The 24,911-nt window shown below is 45.0% G+C and overlaps 1 protein-coding gene across 1 annotated transcript in view; it reads left to right on the top strand.

The window, feature by feature from the left end:
• Window positions 1-20,895, top strand: part of LOC121578173 (peptidyl-prolyl cis-trans isomerase FKBP5) — a 28,009-nt gene extending 7,114 nt beyond the window's left edge. The window contains exons 2-11 of the mRNA XM_041892337.2: window positions 359-491; window positions 1,855-1,999; window positions 2,189-2,331; window positions 2,594-2,708; window positions 3,016-3,172; window positions 3,414-3,504; window positions 3,834-3,917; window positions 12,905-13,090; window positions 18,379-18,618; window positions 19,573-20,895. Of these exons, the coding sequence (XP_041748271.1) occupies window positions 387-491; window positions 1,855-1,999; window positions 2,189-2,331; window positions 2,594-2,708; window positions 3,016-3,172; window positions 3,414-3,504; window positions 3,834-3,917; window positions 12,905-13,090; window positions 18,379-18,618; window positions 19,573-19,686 (1,380 nt within the window). The 5' untranslated portion in view covers window positions 359-386 and the 3' untranslated portion in view covers window positions 19,687-20,895. The remainder of the gene's footprint in view (window positions 1-358; window positions 492-1,854; window positions 2,000-2,188; window positions 2,332-2,593; window positions 2,709-3,015; window positions 3,173-3,413; window positions 3,505-3,833; window positions 3,918-12,904; window positions 13,091-18,378; window positions 18,619-19,572) is intronic.
• The last annotated feature ends 4,016 nt before the right edge of the window (window positions 20,896-24,911 follow it).

Below are 24,911 nucleotides of genomic sequence, written 5' to 3'. Positions count from 1 at the left end.
AGGGACAGCACAGAGTTTATTCTTCATTAGTCAGCACCTCTACATACATTTTTGGGTGTGCATCAGTTCATGCATTTTATCAGAATGAAGAAGAAACAGAGTTGAGATGTTAGAAACGCCATTCCCTGACTCACAGGATGTCAGTGATACTGTATTACATAGCTAACAATGTACTTACCTAAAGGTCATATGCATATAATTGATTACAGTTAAAGTGAGATTCAGGTGGTTCTGGAATACCTTTCTACTGGGGGCTTTGTGTGTTGGTGGGGTTTTGTGAGTGTGTTATTATATTGGTGCGTATCCCAGTTTTAACAATGTGTGTGTGTGTGTTTGTGTGTGTGATTCTTTTGTGCAGGGTTAGAGTGGCATTCCCAGGTGCAGATATGACCACAGATAAGGACCAGTCCATGGATGACCAGTCTCCTGCTGTGGTCTTTGCCGATAAGGGCATTGACGTCACTCCTAACAAAGACGAGGGAGTTCGCAAGGTAGGCTTTAACCTCATCCCAACATCCTCTGTAAGGGACAAACTCTGACTTGACATAAAGCAGCGCAGCTCAAATTATTATTATGATTCGGCTGTACTTTCCATAATCTGCTTTGCATATCATTCCATAAACATGGATTGTTGGTTATGAAAGGGACCTATTCAGTGTTAGGATGTGTTCTACTGTTGACATCCTCTTTTAAGACAGGCCTGAAGCACACACACAACGTGTTCCCTTTGGTATGGTATTCAGAGAGATTTCAGAGAAACTCTTCTTTCATAATTCTTCCACCACTCAAGTGTTCCTTTGTTTTTGAGCACATCCTCCTGTCCAGGAGTTACCAATAAACGTGGCAGCAAGAACAGAGCACAGCAAGAAATGCATAACTGTTAGGATGAAAAATACTAGTAGGGGTACATGAAAGATAAATATTTCACATGAATAAATCATCATAAACCACGTTTCCATCCACAGTCTTTATGCATATGAAGTCATATTTTAAAAAATCACGACAGCTGTGATGGAAACAGGACGTTTCGGTACAATTGTATAAATGCCGACAGGTCATTTGTTCGTTCAACATGGTGGGATCTTTTTGTGTCTGTAAAATGAATGATGCTAGAAATGGTGGTGGAAACGCCTTTATGCACAAATATTGACATAATAACAATCATATCGAAGAAAACTTGGAGTGACGCGATGCTATGATGTGTGGTCCTTCCACTACAACTCGGGAAACCATGCAGTTAATTAGGCTACAGATTAAATAAATTATGATGAACTTCACAGGGTGGTGAAAGTGAACGGTGATCTTGATGCTCCTTTCCAATAAATATCAAGGGTCTTATTCTGGTGACATGATGATCGATGCTTGACTACCATTTGACAAATAAAAATATTTTTGCTCTTATCCATAATAATCTCATCATGTAGACTAGCCAACCTGCACTGTGTCTGCGAACTGTTGACTAGAGCGCATGTGCCAAGACCAGAGCAACGTTAGGCACATTTGCTATTTAATGCAACTGTTTTTGTGACAAAACTATCGGTAGAGTTGAAAATGCAATGGAAACACATTGAACGTTAGATTTGTATTCGGTACATGAAAACTTAAGCAAAAAATTACATTTTGTGTGCACTACCTCATTGCGCACTGATTTTTATCCGCAACAAGTCCATTTTGTGGAAACACACCACAATTGGGAAAATGCGCATATTTTCTTTATGTGGATTCTAGAATATTTGCATGGAAATCTGTCGCCAATTGGATGGAAACCTAGCTACTGTCTAGCTATAGAAAACAAGTATTAACTAGCATGCTGAGCTGAGATGATCTCAGGGCTGACATCTGTTCTTTGTACAGGTGGTGAAAAAACAGGGAGAGGATGGGGACAGACCCATGATCGGGGACAAGGTAGCAGTGCACTACACTGGAAAACTACTCAATGGGAAGAAGTTTGACTCCAGTATGGACCGCAAGAAACCCTTCACCTTCAATCTGGGAAAGGGTATGTTAAGATGTTTGATCATAGCATGCTCACAATTTGTTAATGATTAATAATGTACTACTAATGTACTTATAAACCAGGGGGTTGTGGTAACACATTTTATTCACCCGCCGTATATATCGCCTATATGTCACTGCATATGTAGCCTACATCTGTTCATCATGTCTCTTCTTATATATCACTCCACAGGTCAGGTGATTAAGGGCTTGGATGTTGGTGTGACCTCTATGCAGAGAGGAGAGGTGTGCATGCTCCTCTGCAAACCAGAATATGCCTATGGGTCATCTGGATGCCCCCCCAAAATACCTCCCAATGCCATGCTACAGTTTGAGGTAGGTAAAGCAGAGTGTTTTCCAAGGTGATGATGGTATATAGGCCTTCATCTGCACATACAGTAACAGGTTTCCCCTATACTGTATTTTCTGACTGTGCATTGTCCTAGATTCTCTCTCGGCATTGTGAACAGAACACATAAATAACATAATCATTCTCATCATTATGGAATCTTATGGTTACTATTGTGGTGAAATGTGCCAACAAATGGACGTGATGTAATGTTTTTTCTGTTCTTACGTGTCTCTTCACTTCCTGTAGGTAGAGCTGCTGAGCTTCAAAGGGGAGGTGCTGACGGACGACGGCGGCATCACAAGGAGGATAAAGGTCAAAGGGGAGGGCTATAATAATCCCAATGATGGATCAACTGTCCACGGTGAGGCGGACATGCCTACTCTCTATCACATTCATTATGATCTCATTAACTGTGAACTTGGTGATCAATATGTCTATTGATTTTGGTACAAAGGCTTTGTCTCACATTGACTGTGATCAACATTTGTTTTGATTTTTGTACAGTCTCAAACAACACAAAAAAACATTGAACACTCAAACTGAACATCTTGAACAATCAAACCTACATTATGTTTGTTATCTGAACAGCCCATTCCCATTAAGTAAAATGATAATATTTTCCATAAAAATTATCTATATATTTTCAATTGCATTCCTGTATCCCACAGTGCACCTGGAGGGTCGCTGTGGAGAGCGTCTGTTTGACTCCAGGAAAGTGCACTTTGTTGTGGGCGAGTCAGAGGACATGGGCGTTCCTCTGGGTGTAGACAGGGCCATGGAGAAGATGCAGAAAGGAGAATGCTGCATGCTCTACTTAAAACCCAAGTAAGGGCCTTTACTCTACTCTACTCTACTCTACTCTACTCTACTCTACTCTACTCCCTATCGCTGAAGTAGACCTGTTGCAACACAAAGTAAATATGCTTACTCAGTCATCATCAACAATGACTTGTAACCTTAAACAAGCATCTCTATAGAAAAATCTTGAAATAATGTACTCATTTCATGGAACAGGTGTGTGTCAGAAATAATCAGCCGTACAATACTCTCACTCTTGTTTTTGTAGGTATGGCTTTGGGAAAGAGGATAGAGCACAGCATAAGATTGGACCAAACTCAGACCTGATGTATGAAGTGACTCTAAATGACTTTGAGAAGGTGAGTTCTACTTGCTGGATAAGATAGGGTAAAAGGAATGTGTTCAAGTATCCTATTAGTGTCCCTGGAAGATTCCAACAGATTGCTTTTATTTGAGCTGGAGTTTAGACAATGAGGGTCTCAGTTAGATATTGCATGATGGCAGAGTGACCCTGGAGAAAATAATGGGAAGAAACAGGCATCATCTCACTGAAAGTCATCTTCAAATCTCTAGCTCTGAAACTGTCAACAGTATGTTTTCTTTTCAAGGCCTTCTCTGAAACTGATAACAGTATATTTTCTTCTCAAGACCTTCTCTGAAACTGATAACAGTATGTTTTCTTTTCAAGGCCAAAGAATCATGGGAATTAGATCTAAAGGAGAAACTGGATTTGTCTGCTGGAGCCAAACAGAAAGGGACCCAATATTTCAAGGTATAGTGCGCTATCTCTGTCTTTCAGACAATAGACAAAATGTAATGACCATTGTGATGCATCTGTGTATGAATATTTCAGCCAGGTCACCAGTGATACAAGTCAGTATTCAACGTCCATCCATGTCTGAGGACATCAGGAGATATTGTGGAAACCGGCCACTAGGGGAAACAGTGAGCGCTGTTACCTTCAAATAGGTTTTGGTTTTGCAAGGACATGGATGGGCAAAGCATCTGCCTCTGATTCCAAAGGTTGCAAGTTCAAATCCAGTTTTTGAGATTTTTGTTTTTAGCCTATCCCAAACCTTAACTCTTACCTTATCCATTCAGAGATAATGCCTAACCTTAAGATTTCTGAGTTAATGCCTAAACTTAACCCTAACCTTAAAAATTCTGAGTTAACGCCAAAACTTACCCTAAACTTAACCTTAAAAAATATGATTTTCCCTCTGTTTCTGAACTTTTCATTTATGAAGCCCTTTCCTGCAGTCAAATGACCAAATCACACTGCGAGATTATAATAATGCTTTCCACCAGGGCTGTGTACAAAACATTTGGGGGGAAGGTGCTCAAACTAAAAAAAGGGAACCCCCCCAAAAATGTTTTCTGCAACCACGGTCACAGACTCATTGAGCAATTATGACTTTGATTATTTAGTTACATAAAAACAATAGATGGCCACATCTTAATGGCTAATAAAATGACACATTTAATGACGACATGCGGGCAGTGGGTTCAGAACAACAATGACAAAAACTGTATACAGTTACCAGTTGAATGTAGACACAAATATCAAATGTTTTAGTATTAATGTTTTTCTGAAATATTGTAACAAAATATGCAAATGAGACAATATATATTGAGTGTACAAAACATTAAAAAACCCTTCCTAATGTTGAGTTGCATCGGGGCATGGACTCTACAAGGTGTCAAAAGTGTTCCACAGGGGTGCTGGCCCATGTTGACTCCAATGCTTCCCACAGTTGTGTCAAGTTGGCTGGATGTCCTTTGGGTGGTGGACCATTCTTGATACACGCGGGAAACTTTTGAGTGTGAAAAACCCAGCAGTGTTGCAGTTCTTGCGCCTGGCACCGACTACCATACCCCGTTCAAAGGCACTTCAATCATTTGTCTTGTCCATTCACCCTCTGAATGGCACACAAACACAATCCATGTGTCACGGTTTACTATGCCAGAACCCAGAAGCAGACCAGGACAAGGTACGTTGAGAGAAAGGTGAGTGTTTATTTAATAGATTCCGAGTGAGGCTGAATAATCCAGGGAACAGAGCGGGTGGCGTGGATGGGTTGTTGAGGGTGCAGTGGTTGGTCCGGTACTGGCTCGGCAGCCGCCGACCATCAGGCAGAGGTTGGGTGAAGGTTCCGGGTGAGAGACTGCAGACAGAACAAAAACGGAGGTCAGTACACAGCAAGTCACAAGGTGCAAAACAACAAAACTAACACTAATGGCTCAGAGGCTGATACGCTGACAAACATACTGTTCATAGCTAACGATCCGGCAGGAACTGGATGTTAGGCCAGAGCCTAAGAAGGGTGATGATCAGGACCAGGTGTGCAGATTGCTGATGGGATGCAGGTGCGGAAAACAAGAGCGCTCCCCGGAGCGTTCCCGAACCCTCGGGAAACTGGAGATTACGAACCGGAACACTAGTCACCAGACAGGACCCGACTCAGACAGCCGGGATCGTTACAGTACCCCCCCTCCGACGAACGCCACCGGGCGGACTCCCCGGAGCGCCAGGATGGAGGCGGTAGAAGTCACTGATGAGGTCCGCATCTAGGACCTGTCGCCGCGGAATCCAACTCCTCTCTTCAGGGCCATACCCCTCCCAGTCCACGAGATACTGGAAACCCCGGCCCCGCCGTCTGGAATCCATGATGCGACGCACCGTGTAGGCAGGACCACCTCCGATCATCCGAGGAGGAGGAGGAGGAGGCGGAGGAGGCAACAGAGGACTGAGGAAGACAGGCTTGAGGCAGGAGACATGAAAGGTGGGATGGACTCTGAGCGTCCTCGGTAGTTTGAGTCGAACTGCCACTGGATTGATCACCTTCTCCACCACAAACGGACCAATGAACTTCGGTAACAACTTCCTAGACTCAGTCCGTAACGGAAGATCCCGTGTGGCCAACCAAACCCTATCTCCGATGGTATAGGTGGGAGCGGGGATCCGGCGACGATTCGCCTGGAGCTGATACCGGTCCGAAACTCTAAGGAGTGCCTTTCTGGCCCGATGCCAGGTCCGGTGGCAACGACGAATATGGGCCTGAACAGAAGGCACTGAGAGCTCCTTCTCCTGAGAAGGAAACAGGGGAGGTTGGTAGCCATACAGGCACTGGAAGGGAGACATCCCAGTGGCAGATGTAGGAAGAGTATTGTGGGCATACTCAACCCAAGGCAACTGAGAGACCCAGGAGGTGGGGTTGGACGAGACCAGACAGCGTAGCGTGGATTCCATCTTCTGGTTGGCTCTCTCCGCCTGACCATTGGATTGGGGGTGAAAACCAGATGTGAGACTGACTGTAGCTCCAATGGCCAAACAGAAGGACTTCCAGACAGCAGAGGTAAACTGAGGGCCACGGTCGGAAACGATATCACTGGGCAAACCGTGGACCCTGAAAACCTCCCCTAACCAGGATCTCGGACGTCTCCGAGGCAGAGGGAAGCTTGGCAATAGGCACAAAGTGGGCGAACTTGCTGAATCTGTCCACGATAGTCAGAACGACCGTGTTCCCCTCAGAAGCGGGCAACCCAGTGACGAAGTCCAGGGCCAGATGCGACCATGGTCGCCGGGGAACAGGAAGGGGGTGAAGTAGTCCAGAGCTGGGCCGATTGGTACTCTTATTCTGCGCACACACTGGACAGGCAGCAACAAAACCCCGAGTATCCTCGGCCATGGCAGGCCACCAAAAAGCGTCTGCGAAGAAACGCCATTGTCCGAGCCACGCCAGGGTGACAAGCCATCTTGCTGGCGTGGGACCATTTGAGGACAGCAGGACGAACCGACTCAGGCACAAACAACCGACCGGGTGGACCGTTACGGGACCGGGCTGAGTCCGAAGGGCCGCCAGCACCTCCTCCTCAATCTTCCACATAACTGCTCCCACGACGCAGTTCCGGGGAGGATTGTCTCGGTCTTGGACCCACTCTCCTCCGTCTTGGAGAACATCCGGGACAAGGCGTCCGCCTTGCCGTTCTTAGATCCAGGTCGGAACGTCAGGGCAAACTTGAATCGTCCGAAAAACAACGCCCACCTGGCCTGACGGGAGTTGAGACGTTTAGCCGATTGCACGTAAGCAAGATTCTTGTGGTCAGTCCAGACAATAAACGGTTGCTCCGCCCCCTCCAACCAGTGGCGCCACTCCTCCAAGGCAAGTTTCACCGCGAGAAGCTCCCGGTTACCCACATCGTAATTCCTCTCCGCAGGCGAAAGGCGACGAGAGTAGTAGGCGCAGGGATGGAGTTTACTGTCCGTGGAGCATCGCTGCGACAGGATGGCGCCAACTCCCACATCAGACGCGTCCACTTCAACGACGAACTGACGGGCCGTGTCCGGTTGAGAGAGAATCGGTGCGTTGGTGAATCGCCTCTTCAAATCCAGAAACGCTCGATCCGCCTCCGGATTCCACTTGAAGGTCCTGATACTGGAAGTCAAGGCAGTTAACGGAGCGGCCACACGGCTGTAATCCCGGATGAATCTGCGGTAGAAATTCGCAAACCCCAAAAATCTCTGGAGCTGCAATCTCGTACCGGGCTGGGCCCATTCCAGAACCGCTCTAACCTTCTCCTGGTCCATCCTAATCTCTCCCCTGGAGATGATGTACCCGAGAAAGGATGTCGTGTGGGCGTGAAACTCGCACTTCTCGGCCTTCACGAACAGGCGATTCTCCAACAATCGCTGCAGAACCTGCCGGACATGCTGGACGTGGTCGGAAGGTTCCTTCGAGAAGATCAGAATGTCATCCAGGTAAACAAACACAAAAAGACCGATCATATCTCTCAGGACGTCGTTCACCATACTCTGGAATACCGCTGGAGCATTGGTCAGTCCAAACGGCATCACCTGATACTCGAAGTGACCCATCGGTGTATTGAAACCCGTCAACCACTCGTCCCCCTCTCTGATCCGGACCAGGTGATACGCATTGCGTAGGTCTAGCTTGGTGAACACCGTAGCACCCTGTAAGGAGTCGAAGGCAGAACTCATCAAGGGCAGGGGATACTTGTTCTTGACCGTGATGTCATTCAACCCCCCGATAATCAATACACGGTCGAAGAGAGCCATCCTTCTTACCCACAAAGAAGAATCCTGCCCCCCAGGGGTGATGACGAGGGACGAACGAGACCAGCAGCTAGGGACTCCTTGATGTAGGTCTCCAACGCCTCACGTTCAGGTCGGGAGATACTGTATAACCTTCCCTTGGGGTAGACAGCTCCAGGAACCAGGTTGATGGCACAATCATATGGTCGGTGGGGAGGGAGTGACAGAGCCTTCTGCTTACTGAAAACTTCCCCCAAATCGTGATATGTCTCGGGAACCAGGGACAAATCTGGGGGTTTAGCCTCAATCACCTGACTGGGAACCGAATGGGGGCAGGCAGTCTTGAGACAGTTAGCATGACAATCAAGGCTCCAACTCGTTACCTTGCCCGTCACCCAATCGAACGTGGGATTGTGTTCCTTCAGCCAGGGGTATCCAAGGACCAGAGGAACATGGGAAGACGGCAGAATGAAGAATGAAATCATCTCAGAATGATTCCCCGACAACCGCATCTTAACCGGTTCAGTCCTCATCGTGATACGTGCCAGACTACTGCCGTTCAGAGTGGTCGCTTCAATGGCTTCCGGCAATTGCTCCTTGGAAAGCCCCAGCTGTTCCACCAACTCGGCATCAAGAAAGCTTCCATCGGCACCTGAATCGATAAAAGCGTTAAGCGCTAAGCTCTGATTCCTGTTCACAAGGGTAGCCGGGAAACGGGGTCTGACAGAGGTACTGAGAGGTTGAAACTGGCTCGCTAAAAGTCCTCCCAACTTTAGCGAGCCGGGCAGTTTGACGACCGCCGGGAACAAGTGGAGATGTAATGTCCCGAGCTACCACAGTAGAGGCAGCAGTTGGTCTTACGTCTATGTTGACGCTCCTCCTTGGTTAACCCGTGCCGCCCCACTTGCATGGGTTCAGAATCGGGAGAGAGGACCTCTCCACTAATCCATTGTGGTGGAGAATGATCGACGTGTTCTGGTCCACCACCCGACCCGACTGGGAACTGAGAAGCTGATCGATTGGACGGACCCCATTGCTTCTCCCTCCTTCGCTCTCGGACTCGATTATCTACCCGAATAGACAAGGCTACCAAGCTGTCCAGGTCACTAGGCTCCGGATAGGAGATCAACTCATCCTTGAGCTGCTCCGACAGACCCTGGTAAAAGGCCGCTTGCAGAGACTCCTCGTTCCACCCACTCTCCACAGCCAACGTCTTGAACTCGATCACGAAGTCGGCCACGCTGCGAGTTCCTTGGCGAAGCGAAAACAGGCGCCTAGCTGCGTCCCTCCCTCGGACGGAATGGTCGAAGAGCTTCCTCATCTCGGCCGTGAACCCCTGGTATGAAGCCATGCAGGGATCCTGTCGTTCCCAAACGGCTGAAGCCCACTCCAGCGCTCGACCACGCAGCAACTCAATCACAAAGGCTATCCTAGCCTTGTCTGTGGCATAAGAGTAGGGCTGTAGATCGAACACTAATCCACACTGCATAAGGAAGGAACGGCATCTTCCCAGCTCCCCCTCATATTTATCCGGCGTCGGAACCTTGGGCTCACGGATGGACACAGCTTCAGAAGCGGCAGGCGAGATGGGTGAAACCGGTAGTGGATCCTCCACCGGACACTTACGTTGGTTCTGGACCTCCGTCAGACCGGTAGAAAGGTTCCGAACTGACAACGCGATCTCCTGTAGTACCGTGCTATGATGGCCCAACATCTTCTCCTGCTGGGTAATAGCATGGCGAACAGAGTCCAGGTCCGCTGGGTTCATTACTGGCCGGATCGTTCTGTCACGGTTTACTATGCCAGAACCCAGAAGCAGACCAGGACAAGGTACGTTGAGAGAAAGGTGAGTGTTTATTTAATAGATTCCGAGTGAGGCTGAATAATCCAGGGAACAGAGCGGGTGGCGTGGATGGGTTGTTGAGGGTGCAGTGGTTGGTCCGGGTACTGGCTCGGCAGCCGCCGACCATCAGGCAGAGGTTGGGTGAAGGTTCCGGGTGAGAGACTGCAGACAGAACAAAAACGGAGGTCAGTACACAGCAAGTCACAAGGTGCAAAACAACAAAACTAACACTAATGGCTCAGAGGCTGATACGCTGACAAACATACTGTTCATAGCTAACGATCCGGCAGGAACTGGATGTTAGGCCAGAGCCTAAGAAGGGTGATGATCAGGACCAGGTGTGCAGATTGCTGATGGGATGCAGGTGCGGAAAACAAGAGCGCTCCCCGGAGCGTTCCCGAACCCTCGGGAAACTGGAGATTACGAACCGGAACACTAGTCACCAGACAGGACCCGACTCAGACAGCCGGGATCGTTACACCATGTCTCAATTGTCTCAACTGGCTTAAAAATCCTTCTTTAACCTGTCTCCTCCCCATCATCTACACTGATTGAAGTGGATTTAACAAGTGACATCAATAAGGGACTATTGCTTCCTTTCACCTGGTCAGTTTATGTCATGGAAAGAGCAGGTGTTCATGATGTTTTGTACACTCAGTGTATATATATAGACTACCGGTCAAAAGTTTTAGAACACCTACTCATTCAAGGGTTTTTCTTTATTTTTACTATTTTCTACATTGTAGAATAATAGTGAAGACATCAAAACTATGAAATAACACAATGGAATCATGTAGTAACCAAAAAAGTGTTAAACAAATCAAAATATATTTGAGATTTGAGATTCATCAAATAGCCACCCTTTGCCTTGATGACATATGATATATTTTAACCCAGTACAAAAGTGAACTTCAGAGATTGGACGGGCAAAGAGGCAGGTGCTCTGCATACAGTGCCTTGCAAAAGTATTCATCCCCCTTGGTGTTTTTTCTATTTTGTTGCGTTACAACCTGTAATTTAAATGGATTTGTATTTGTATTTCATGTAAGGGACATACAAAAAATAGTCCAAATTGGTGAAGTGAAATGAAAAATTTAAAAAAATTATAAAAAATAAATAACGTAAAAGTGGTGCGTGCATATGTATTCACCCCCTTTGCTATGAAGCCCATAAATAAGATCTGGTGCAACCAATTACCTTCAGAAGTCACATAATTAGTTAAATAAAGTCCACCTGTGTGCAATCTAAGTGTCACATGATCTGTCACATGATCTCAGTATATATACACCTGTTCTGAAAGGCCCCAGAGTCTGCAACACCACCAAGCAAGGGGCACCACCAAGCAAGCGGCACCATGAAGATCAAGGAGCTCTCCAAACAGGTCAGGGACAAAGTTGTGGAGAAGTGCAGATCAGATCGGAAACTTTGAACATCCCACGGAGCACCATTAAATCCATTATTAAAAAATGGAAAGAATATGGCACCACAACAAACCTGCCAAGAGAGGGCCCCCTACCAAAACTCACGGACCAGGCAAGGGGGGCATTCATCAGAGAGGCAACAAAGAGACCAAAGATAACCCTGAAGGAGCTGCAAAGCTCCACAGCGGAGATTGGCGTATCTGTCCATAGGACCACTTTAAGCCGTACACTCCACAGAGCTGGGCTTTTCAGAAGAGTTGCCAGAAAAAAGCCATTGCTTAAAGAATAAAATAAGCAAACACGTTTGGTGTTCGCCAAAAGGCATGTGGGAGACTCCCCAAACATATGGAAGAAAGTACTCTGGTCAGATTAGACTAAAGTTGAGCTTTTTGGCCATCAAGGAAAACGCTATGTCTGGCGCAAACCCAACACCTCTCATCACCCCGAGAACACCATCCCCACAGTGAAGCATGGTGGTGGCAGCATCATGCTGTGGGGATGTTTTTCATCGGCAGGGACTGGGAAACTGGTCAGAATTGAAGGAATGATGGATGGCGCTAAATACAGGGACATTCTTGAGGAAAACCTGTTTCAGTGTTCCAGAGATTTGAGACTGGGACGGAGGTTCACCTTCCAGCAGGACAATGACCCTAAGCATACTGCTAAAGCAACACTCGAGTGGTTTAAGGGGAAACATTTAAATGTCTTGGAATGGCGTAGTCAAAGCCCAGACCTAAATCCAATTGAGAATCTGTGGTATGACTTAAAGATTGCTGTACACCAGCAGAACCCATCCAACTTGAAGGAGCTGGAGCAGTTTTGCCTTGAAGAACGGGCAAAAATTCCAGTGGTTAGATGTGCCAAGCTTATAGAGATATACCCCAAGAGACTTGCAGCTGTAATTGCTGCAAAAGGTGGCTCTCAGTTTTTTTGTCTTATTTCGTGTTTGTTTCACAATAAAACAAATTTTGCATCTTCAAAGTGGTAGGCAAGTTGGGCTCCCGAGTGGCGCAGTGGTCTAAGGCACTGCATCTCAGTGCGTGAGGTGTCACTACAGACACCCTGGTTCGATTCCAGGCTGTATCACAACCGGCTGTGATTGGGCGGCACATGATTGGCCCAGCATTGTCCGGGTTTGGCCGGTGTAGGCCGTCATTGTAAATATGAATTTGTTCTTAACTGACTTGCCTAGTTAAATACATAAAGTTGTGTAATTCAAATTATACAAACCACCAAAAAATCAATTTTAATTCCAGGTTTAAGGCAACAAAATAGGAAGAATGCCAAGGGGGGTGAATACTTTTGCAAGCCACTGTAGGTAGAGCCCTATCTGTGCACGTGCCTGCTTTGCACATTTCTTTTACGATATGAAAATGTTGCTTATAATCTATTTTGCATGAGAGACCTGCAAAACCTAGTCCATGTGTTGTCCCTGGTTCTAGGCGGGGCGATTCCTGCAGGCGGTGGTCCAGTACCAGCGCATTGTTTCGTGGCTTGAGATGGAGTTTGGTGTAGGGAAGGAGCAGCAGCAGACGATCCAGAACTTCCTACTGGTCTCCCAGCTCAACCTGGCAATGTGCTACCTGAGGCTGAGAGAGTATGCACTGGTTGTGGAGAACTGTAACAAGGTACACTCTCAATGCATACCTGGCTGCACGCATGGGATCCCCACACACATATACATGTATACCATATACTGAAGCCACACACAGCATGCAGCTAGTGCCTGTGCATGGAATAGCATACAATTGTTTGTGTCTTTAACTATTTGCTCTGGGTCAGTGGGGTGGTATACATACAGTACCAGTCAAAAGTTTGGACACACCTACTCATTCAAGGGTTTTTCTTTATTTTGACTATTTTCTATATTGTAGAATTATAGTGAAGACATCAAAACAATGAAATAACACATATGGAATCATGTAGTAACCAAAAAAGTGTTAAACTAATCAAAATATATGTAATATTGGAGATTCTTCAAAGTAGCCACACTTTGCCTTGATGACACCTGTTAATTGAAATGCATTCCAGGGGACTACCTCATGAAGCTGGTTGAGAGAATGCCAAGAGTGTGCAATGCTGTCATCAAGGAAAAGGGTGGCTACTTTGAAGAATCTCAAATATAAAATATATTGTTTATGTTTAACACTTTTTTGGTTACTACATGATTCCATATGTGTTATTTCAAAGTTTTGATGTCTTCACTATTATTCTACAAAGTAGAAAATAGTAAAAATAAAGACAAACCCTGGAATGAGTAGGTGTGTCCAAACTTTTGACTGGTCCTGTATGTACAGTTGAAGTCGGAAGTTTACATACACTTAGGTTGGAGTCATTAAAACTTGTTTTTTAACCACTCCACAAATTTCTTGTTAACAATCTATAGTTTTGGCAAGTCGGTTTGGACATCTACTTTGTACATGACACAAGTAATCTTTCCAACAATTGTTTACAGACAGATTATTTCACTTATAATTCACTGTATCACAATTCCAGTGGGTCAGAAGTTTACATACACTAAGTTGACTGTGCCTTTAAATAGCTTGGAAAATTCCAGAAAATGACGTCATGGCTTTAGAAGCTTCTGATAGGCTAATTAACATCATTTGAGTCAATTGGAGGTGTACCTGTGGATGTATTTCAAGGCCTACCTTCAAACTCAGTGCCTCTTTGCTTGACATCATGGGAAAATCAAAATAAATCAGCCAAGACCTCGTAAAAAAAATTGTAGACCTCCACAAGTCTGGTTCATCCTTGGGAGCAATTTCCAAATGCCTGAAGGTACCACGTTCATCTGTACAAACAATAGTACGCAAGTATAAACACCATGGGAACACGCAGTCGTCATACCGCTCAGGAAGGAGACGCATTCTGTCTCCTAGAGATGAACGTACTTTGGTGTGAAAAGTGCAAATCAATCCCAGAACAACAGCAAAGGACATTGTGAAGATGCTGGAGGAAACAGGTACAGAAGTATCTATATCCACAGTAAAACGAGTCCTATATCGACATAACCTGAAAGGCCGCTCAGCAAGGAAGAAGCCACTGCTCCAAAACCGCCATAAAAAAGCCAGACTACAGTTTGCAACTGCACATGGGGACAAAGATCGTACTTTTTGGTCTGGTGAAACAAAAATAGAACTGTTTGGCCATAATGACCATCGTTATGTTTGGAGGAAAAAGGGGGTACTTGCAAGCCGAAGAACACCATCCCAACCGTGAAGAACGGGGGTGGCAGCATCATGCTGTGGGGGTGCTTTGCTGCAGGAGGGACTGGTGCACTTCACAAAATAGATGGCATCATGAGGAAGGAAAATTATGTGGATATATTGAAGCAACATCTCAAGACATCAGTCAGGAAGTTAAAGCTTGGTCCCAATTGGTCTTCCAAATGGACAATGACCCCAAGCATACTTCCAAAGTTGTGGCAAAATGGCTTAAGGACAACAAAGTAAAGGTATTGGAGTGGCTATCACAAAGCCCTGACCTCAACCCTATAGAAAATATGTGGGCAGAACTGAAAAAGTGTGTGCGAGCAAGTAGGCCTACAAACCTGACTCAGTTACACCAGCTCTGTCAGGAGGAATGGGCCAAAATTTACCCAACTTATTGTGGGAAGCTTGTGGAAGGCTACACGAAACGTTTGACCCAAGATAAACTATTTAAAGGCAATGTTACCAAATACTAATTGAGTGTATGTAAACTTCTGACTGAATGTGATGAAAGCAATAAAAGCTGAAATAAATCATTCTCTCTACTATTTTTCTGACATTTCACATTCTTAAAATAAAGTGGTGATCTTAACTGACCTAAGACAGGTAATTTTTACTAGGCTTAAATGTCAGGAATTGTGAAAAACTGAGTTTAAATGTATTTGGCTAAGGTGTATGTAAACTTCCGACTTCAACTGTATATTTATACAGTGAGGGAAGAAAGTATTTGATCCCCTGCTGATTTTGTACGTTTGCCCACTGACAAAGACATGATCAGTCTATTATTTTAATGGTAGGTTTATTTGAACAGTGAGAGACAGAATAACAACAAAAAAATCCAGAAAAACGCATGTCAAAAATTTTATAAATTGATTTGCATTTTAATGAGGGAAATAAGTATTTGACCCCTCTGCAAAACATGACTTAGTACTTGGTGGCAAAACCCTTGTTGGCAATCACAGAGGTCAGACGTTTCTTTTAGTTGGCCACCAGGTTTGCACACATCTCAGGAGGGATTTTGTCCCACTCCTCTTTGCAGATCTTCTCCAAGTCATTAAGGTTTCGAGGCTGACGTTTGGCAACTCGAACCTTCAGCTCCCTCCACAGATTTCCTATGGGATTAAGGTCTGGAGACTGGCTAGGCCACTCCAGGACCTTAATGTGCTTCTTCTTGAGCCACTCCTTTGTTGCCTTGTCCGTGTGTTTTGGGTCATTGTCATGCTGGAATACCCATCCACGACCCATTTTCAATGCCCTGGCTGAGGGAAGGATTTGACGGTACATGGCCCTGTCCGTCATCCCTTTGATGCAGTGATGTTGTCCTGTCCCCTTACCAGAAAAACACCCCCAAAGCATAATGTTTCCACCTCCATGTTTGACGGTGGGGATGGTGTTCTTGGGGTCATAGGCAGCGTTCCTCCTCCTCCAAACACGGCGAGTTGAGTTGATGCCAAAGAGCTCCATTTTGGTCTCATCTGACCACAACACTTTCACCCAGTTCTCCTCTGAATCATTCAGATGTTCATTGGCAAACTTCTGACGGCCCTGTATATGTGCTTTCTTGAGCAGGGGGACCTTGCGGGCACTGCAGGATTTCAGTCCTTCACGGCGTAATGTGTTACCAATTGTTTTCTTGGTGACTATGGTCCCAGCTGCCTTGAGATCATTGACAAGATCCTCCCGTGTGGTTCTGGGCTGATTCCTCACTGTTCTCATGATAATTGCAACTCCACGAGGTGAGATCTTGCATGGAGCCCCAGGCCGAGGGAGATTGACAGTTATTTTGTGTTTCTTCCATTTGCGAATAATCGCACCAACTGTTGTCACCTTCTCACCAAGCTGCTTGGCGATGGTCTTGTAGCCCATTCCAGCCTTGTGTCGGTCTACAATCTTGTCCCTGACATCCTTGGAGAACTCTTTGGTCTTGGCCATGGTGGAGAGTTTGGAATCTGATTGATTGCTTCTGTGGACAGGTGTCTTTTATACAGGTAACAAGCTGAGATTAGGAGCACTCGCTTTAAGAGTGTGCTCCTAATCTCAGCTCGTTACCTGTATAAAAGACACCTGGGAGCCAGAAATCTTTCTGATTGAGAGGGGGTCAAATACTTATTTCCCTCATTAAAATGCTAATCAATTTATAACATTTTTGACATGCGTTTTTCTGGATTTTTGTTTTGTTTTTCTGTCTCTCACTGTTCAAATAAACCTATCATTAAAATTATAGACTGATAATTTCTTTGTCAGTGGGCAAATGTACAAAATCAGCAGGGGATCAAATACTTTTTTCCCTCACTGTATATATACAAAAGTATGTGGAACCCCTTGAAATTAGTGGATTCTTCTATTTCAGCCACACCCGTTGCTGACAGGTGTATAAAATCGAGCACACCGCCATGCAATCTCCATAGACAAACATTGGCAGTAGAATGCCCTTGCCGAATAGCTCAGTGACTTACAACATGGCACAATCATAGGATGCCAACTTTCCAACAAGTCAGTTCAGCAAATTTCTGCCCTGCTGGAGCTGCCCCGGCCATCTGTAAATGCTGTTATTGTGAAGTGGAAACATCTAGGAGCAACAACTGCTCAGCCGTGAAGTGGTAGGCCACACAAGGTCACAGAACAGGACCGCCGAGTGCTGAAGCGCGTAAAAATTGTCTGCCCTCGGTTGCAACATTCACTACCGATTTCCAAACTGCCTCTGGAAGCAACGTCAGCAAAATATCTGTTAGTCGGGAGCTTCATGAAATGGGTTTCCATTGCCGAGCAGCCGCACACAAGCCTAAGATCACCATGCTCAATGCAAAGCGTCAGCTGGAGTGGTGTAAAGCTCACTGCCATTGGATTCTGGAGCAGTGGAAACGCGTTCTCTGGCGTGACAGACTAATCTGGCTGTCTGACAGTCTAATCTGGGTTTGGCGGATGCCAGGAGAATGCTACCTGCCCCAATGCATAGTGCCAACTGTAAAGTTTGGTGGATGAGGAGTAATGGTCTGGGGCTGTTTTTCATGGTTCGGGCTAGGCCCCTTAGTTCCAGTGAAGGGAAATATTAACGCTACAGCATACAATTACATTCTAAACGATTCTGTGCTTCCAACTTTGTGGCAACAGTTTGGGGAAGGCCCCTTTATGTTTCAGCATGACAATGCCCCCGTGCACAAAGCAAGGTCCATACAGAAATGATTTGTCGAGATAAGTGTGGAAGAACTTGACTGGCCTGCACAGAGCCTTGACCTCAACCCCATCGAACACCTTTGGTATGAATTGGAACGCCGACTGTGAGCCAGGCCTAATCGCCCAACATCGGTGCCCAACCTCACTAATGTTCTTGTGGCTGAATGGAAGCAAGTCCCCGCAGCAATATTCCAACATCTAGTGGAAAGCCTTCCGAGAAGAGTTGAGGCTGTTGTAGCAAGCAGCAAAGGGGGGACTAGCTCCATATTAATGCCCATGATTCTGGAATGAGATGTTCGACAAGCAGGTGTCCACATACTTTGGTAATGTAGGGTATGTATTAATCTGTTTAGTAAGCATTCAAATAATAATCACACAATTCCAACCATTCTGTTACAATTTTTTAAACAGCTTTATAAACTAATAATTTGCTGTTTAAAACTATTTATAAAGCCCTTTATAAATCCCTGTAGGTATACCTTAATGCAAAATGTTACCAATGTAGTTGTGTGTCTGTGTGTATCTCGTAGGTGATAGAGCTGGATGGGAAGAATGAGAAGGCTCTGTACCGGCGTGGGGAGGCTCGTCTCTTCCGTAACGAGTTCAGCCTGGCCATGTCTGACTTTAAACTGGTGCTGCAGGTCAACCCCTCTAACCGGGCGGCACTCGGCCAAGTCTCCATCTGTCAACACAAAATCCGGGAACACAATGAAAGGGACAAGAAGATCTATGCCAACATGTTCCAGAAGTTTGCTGAACATGACGTCAAGGTCTGTAACAAAGTCTTTCACAGTCTGGATGGATTGACTTCGTCCCAAATGACAAGTTATTCCCTATATAGTGCAGTACTTTTGAACAGAGTGCAATCGGCCCTGGTCAAATGTAGTGCACTATATTGGGAATAGGGTACCGTTTGGGATGTAATCTGGATGAGTAATCAGTTGTACAATCTGACCTGGTTCACTGTTTGAGTAATTTGATACATGTGAAATGACATGTTTATCTATTTCAATAGTCTGTGCTGTGCTGCTGACCGACTGTGGTCCATCGTTCATGGTTTAGAGCAGTGGTTCTCAACTGGTTGTTCTTCGGGACCCAGATTTGACCTGTCAAATTATAGGTCCATTATCATTTCTACACACTTTCTATCTGGTTTTAGTCATTTATGTTCAGACGTTAATATTTATTTCATGTGGAAATAATCCATTATTTTGTACGATTTTCTTTTACAATTAAACGTTTTTGTTTTTCACTCAAACACACCATTTTGGGTCATGACCCACCAGTTGAGAATCGCTGCTTTAGAGAGTCACATTTAGTGGTAGTAGGCTGACATCTAGTGGTAGTACTGAATAGCTACTTTATTTGAACTTTAGTTCTCGCGTTATGGTATATGCCATATTGCAGACGCTTTTATCAAAAGAACAAGCGACTCATGCATGCATTTTCTACGTATGGGTGGTCTTCTAAATCGAACACACTATCCTGGCGTTGTAAGAGCCGTGCTCTTACAAACTGAGCTACAGAGGACCACTCATTACCACTTGATGCTTCCTTTTACTCCATAATCGATTATAGTTTGTGTCTTCATTAATATAAATATTATACTAATTAATATTGCAAAACAAAATGTATAAAAAGTGATTTATTTTTGCACAATGGAAGAAATCTAAACATGACTTCCATTTAAAAGTCCCTCTCCTTTGTATCTGTGTGCTCAACAGGCAGGGAAAGGGAAGAGGAGGAAGGCGGAGGACAGTGGAGTGATGAACGAGAACCATCAAGTGGCCACTAAGAGATGCCGCAGGAATCAGGACCACGGCCAGGACTGTCCCTGATGCTCCAGAGGAGGCCAGGGGGGCAGGTCTCCCCTCGCTACCCACCTACCCACACAGGGGCAGGGACCAGATGGGGCTGGACCACACCCCTCCACCCTGACCTCATATTCCCCTACCTACCCGCCACCATGTGTGCTGTCCCCTGCATGACAGACAGGTGGCGCGAGTTCTTGCGTTGCATCTTGCCTCCAAATGCACACCTCAACTTAACTCAAACCCACAGTCTGCATTCTGATGTTGATAATCAAATATAATTTTAGCATTGCATTGTCTCGTTTTGCACAATACAGATGAACAACAGGTATCATTCTATTTTGGTAGCTTCAATCTATTGGTTGGGATGGCTGGGGTTGCCCTGCACCTTGTGCTTACAGTCACATTTGGAATCCTCAATATACATAATTTGACCATGTGGAAGTGGTGTGACGCTGTGCCACTATAACAGACAAAACAGCTGGCATCATCGTCACCTAGTTGTCATAACACCCACAGTCCCAGAAGACTACTTATGTTCAGACAATGAGTCATACTGTATATTTGCACAGGCTGAAGAACCCCCCACTCTTTACTCTTGAACATGGAGAATTAACAAGTACAGACTCATCCCAGATAGACCCTTGCACGCTACAGATGCTACATACTGTTCTGTGTTTGCCCAAATCAAAGCAACTCCAATAATGAAGCTTTAAGTCTCAGCTTTCCAAGCTGCTGTCCAGTCCTCTCTGACTTCAACCTTGCATTCTCTCCTGGACAAATGCTTTTTTCACTGTACACTGTTTGAATTTGGATTATGTGACTGATAATAACTAAGGCAGGTTTTTATTTAAACTTTATTTTGACAGGAAGTCATGCTGGGACCAAGGTCTCCCTGTAATTACAAAAAAGGTTCTAGTCTCGTAGTTCTCTTCCTCCCCAGTCCTGGAATGGGTGACTGTACTGTCTGACTCGTCTTATTTCCTTTTAATAAAATAGTGTTAAATTATGGACAAGGATGCACCTCGATCTTCAGCTAAGATTGTAAAACCACCGATGTTGTCTTTTTATGAACAATAACACTCAATGACGCCTTGGATAAAATCTGGGCTTTAATTATTTGTACATTTGTTTTTTACATTCGTTGGACATCTGCCCTTGGTTGTCTTAATGATTTTATCATTGTGAAACAAAAGAAGGGAGGCTTATGCCCTCAATATAAAAAGAAGCCATTGACTCCTTGTGTGTGTATGCTTTTTTATTTTTTATTGAAACGTATCTGTTTAATTTAAAATGTATGCCTGTACCCAACACTATTTAGTGTTATAATACTGTATACCACATACTGTACAGAACCTGCTGTAAGTGTTATAAACATGACACAGATGGTATTGAATCTGTGTATCAACCAATTATTAAAGGGATACTCATTTTGGCAATGAGTCAGATAAACTCGTGGATACAATTTTTATGTCTCTTTATGTTTGAAGGAAGTTGCTAACTAGCGCTAGCGCAATTGCTAATTAGCATTAATCATTGCGCTAACGCTAGTTAGCACTGGCTTGTGAAACTAGCTCTAACTTCCTTCATACAGGACACAGAGAGATTAAAATGGTATCCATGAGTACATGACTCTGAGGAACAAAAATCCCGAAGTATCCCTTTAGTATTCACTCTATCTCTAGTAAATTTGCAAATGCAGGCATTAGAGATTACATTTTTAGTTTGCATTGGCCTGCCCTACCACAACTGGACTGTTAGTGATGCATATTATTTATCTACCACGGGACATTAGTGAAACAAGTGACTGGATCTCCATGGTAATTTTCAGTCAGAGGATCATGATGACGTCCTTCTATGGGTAAACATAAAATAGACCTCCTGCATTTAAAGATAACCTAACTTGAAAAGGAACATAGGAAACCCCAGTCATAAAGCACCAATATCAAATTGCTGTAAACGTAACTTGAAATTGTACTTTCGTACCCTCATTTAAACAAAATGCTGTATGAGTTAGGTAATATCATGATTTTAAAACAATAAAAAATAAAAAACGAAATTGCTATATTACTTGAGCTGTCAAACAAGTGGAAATAAGGGTTGCACTCTTATACTCAGGCACTAGCTGTCAGCCCTCTTCTCTTCTTGCCTGAAATGTCACATACGGAAAGGGGGCATTGACATTTGACATATGAATGCAGTAGGCAATAGTATAAAGTACAACTTGTCACTGTGATGAGGTGTGAATGACGGAGTCAGGCGCAGGAGGTAAAACACCGAAATCAAGAGTTTATTCAGTGTACAATAATGTAGCGCATATAGCGACAGAACGAAACTAGCACAAGGGAAAATCAACCATGGCTGCATACAAGTAAAGAGTAGCTCTACTCACTCTCACAACGAACAATCACTCACAAAGGACAAGGGGGCAGAGGGAACACTTATACACAGACTAATGAGGGAATGAGTACCAGGTGTGTGTGATTGACAAGACAAGACAATACAAGACAAATGGAGTGATGATAAATGGAGCGATAGTGGCTAGTAAGCCGGTGACGACAAACGCCGAAACCTGCACGAGCAAGGAGGAGGGGCAGCCTCGGCTGAATTCGTGACAGTCACTCATAACAGGCACACTCTAACAGAGTGATCTCATGTTACCGCATAGGCATGTTGTACAGTACAACCTGATAACTGGCACACATTTAATAGACATTCTGTCTTACCTTACACACAACAACAAACTTGTCAATTTCATATTTGAATTGGGTCACACTTTATTTGGATAGTCCATCTGTAGATGCTCTACAGATGGTCATTCTATCAACAAACTATCTGTCATAAAAGCAATAAGGGTTAGGGTAAGGGTTAAGTTTAGGCTTAGAGCTAGGTTTAGTATAAGGGTGAAGTTCAGGGTTAAGATAATAAAGGTTAGGGTTAGGGCTAAGGTTAGGGTTAGTAGATAGTTGAAATGTTACTGATAGTCTGTAGAGCATCTACAGATGAACTATCCAAATAAAGTGTTACCTTGAAATGCAAGGAGCAGACAATATTCAGGTTTTATTCTGTTCTTCTTTATTTACTGTAATGCAATAGCGTAAGGGGGCAACGAGGGAACCTTTCAAATGTTTGTTTATGGTAAGGTGACTTTGGCATCATGTCTTGTCAGTCTCTCCTTGGAATGGCTACTCTTTCACATGTCTAATCAGTATTAAAAAGGTAGGACATAATGAGCCAGTTTCCCAGACACAGATTAAGCCTAACCCAGCGCTAAAAGGCATTTTCAATAGAGATTCTGGGAAACCGGACATAATATGTTGTGTGAATTCATAAGTTACCATTCAACTTGTTTCCTTGAAAACACTTGAAACCCTTAATGAGTTCGTCTTTAAACTCAGTGGTTAGAACCAGAGCCTTTTACAAGTCTGTCTAACATCTCTGTTACAACTTGTAGAAAAAAAAGAAGGAAGGGAAGCACTGCTAGTGTACACAATAGTAGGTCTTTGTAGATAGAAGGTGCTCTTTGGTAAAAGGGGTAAATTGGTCATCAAAAAGCAAAGAGGACTAAGGCACTCTTCATGTAATTCAAATGCCTTTATTTGTATAGCATGTTCAGTGGAACAAAGATGTAAAAACTGACTCCCTTTCAAGGGTAGAACTACTTTGTATGACTATTAACCATTCCCTAACCACTTCCTCTTCAATCAGGGTGATTGGAACATGGTTTGTTCAATAGAAGACATTGTATCTTTGTACTCCCTGATGAAGGCCATGCTGCTTCAAATGTGTCCGTTTTTTAATCTTTGTTCCATTGATGTTCCATATATGTTCCATATGCCATACAAATAAAGGCATTTAATTATATGAAGAGTGCCTTGGTCCTCCTTACTTTTTGATAGTATTACAATTTGCTGAAGCACACCAGATGGTAGCCAGACACAGGGTTATGTGGAGTGACACAACCAATCACTGCACCACAATGTCAAATACTAGAGGAATACATCATAAGCAGTTGGGGATTTGTGTAAACTTGTCAAGGCGTCAGTGTAATGTGGTAGGCGAAGTCAGGCGCAGGACACAGAGCTAATCAAAAGGCGCACTTTACTCATAGGTAAAGCGCAGGACACAGAGCTAATCAAAAGGCGTACTTTACTCATAGGTAAAAGAATGAACAACAACCTCCACGCAGGGAGGGAACAAACCCGCACACTAACAACAACCAAAACATGAACAAACACGCACAACACACAGTGTAAGACAGAGGGTTAAATAGGGAAGACATAACTACATAATGGGAAACAGGTGTGACCAATTAAGACAAAACAAGTCAAACATAGATACATGGATCGTTAGCAGCTAGTACTCCGGTGACAACGAACGCCGAAGCCTGCCCGAGCAAGGAGGAGGGGCAGCCTCGGCTGAATCCGTGACAGTACCCCCCCGTGACGCGCGGCTCCAGCCGTGCGCCGACCCCGGCCTCGGGGATGGCCAGGAGGACGCGGAGCAGGGCGGGTCGGATGACTCTGGTGGAAATCCCTCAACATGGAGGGATCGAGGATGGACCATACCCCTCCCACTCCACGAGATACTGCAGGCCCCCCACCTGACGCCTCGAATCCAAGATGGAACGGACTGAGTACGCCGGAGCCCCCTCGATGTCCAGTGGGGGATGAGGAACCTCCCGTAACTCAGACTCCTGGAGTGGACCAGCTACTACCAGCCTGAGGAGAGACACATGGAACGAGGGGTTAATACGGTAATTAATAGGAAGTTGTAACCTATAACAAACCTCGTTCAATCTCCTCAGGACATTAAATGGCCCCACAAACCACCGACCCAGCTTCCGGCAGGGCAGGCGAAGGGGTAGGTTTCGGGTCGAGAGCCAGACCCGGCCTCACTGCGGTGGTGATCGGCGCTCACCTTTTGTCGCCTGATTTCCCGCTGCAGGTGTACATGAGCAGCGTTCCAGGTCTCTTCCGAGTGCCGAAACCACTCATCCACCGCAGGAGCCTCGATCTGGCTCTGATGCCAAGGTGCCAGGGCCGGCTGATAACCTAACACACACTGGAAAGGCGTAAGGTTAGTAGAGGAGTGGCAGAGTGAGTTTTGGGCTATCTCTGCCCAGGGGATATAACCTGACCACTCCCCCTGCTGGTCCTAGCAATAGGACCTCAGAAACCTACCCACATCCTGGTTAACTCTCTCCACCTGCCCATTACTCTCAGGGTGAAAACCTGAGGTAAGGCTAAACG

This window comes from Coregonus clupeaformis, chromosome 12, assembly GCF_020615455.1.
Source record: "Coregonus clupeaformis isolate EN_2021a chromosome 12, ASM2061545v1, whole genome shotgun sequence".
Lineage (NCBI taxonomy): Eukaryota > Metazoa > Chordata > Actinopteri > Salmoniformes > Salmonidae > Coregonus > Coregonus clupeaformis.
This window is presented reverse-complemented; position numbering and strand designations above follow the sequence as displayed.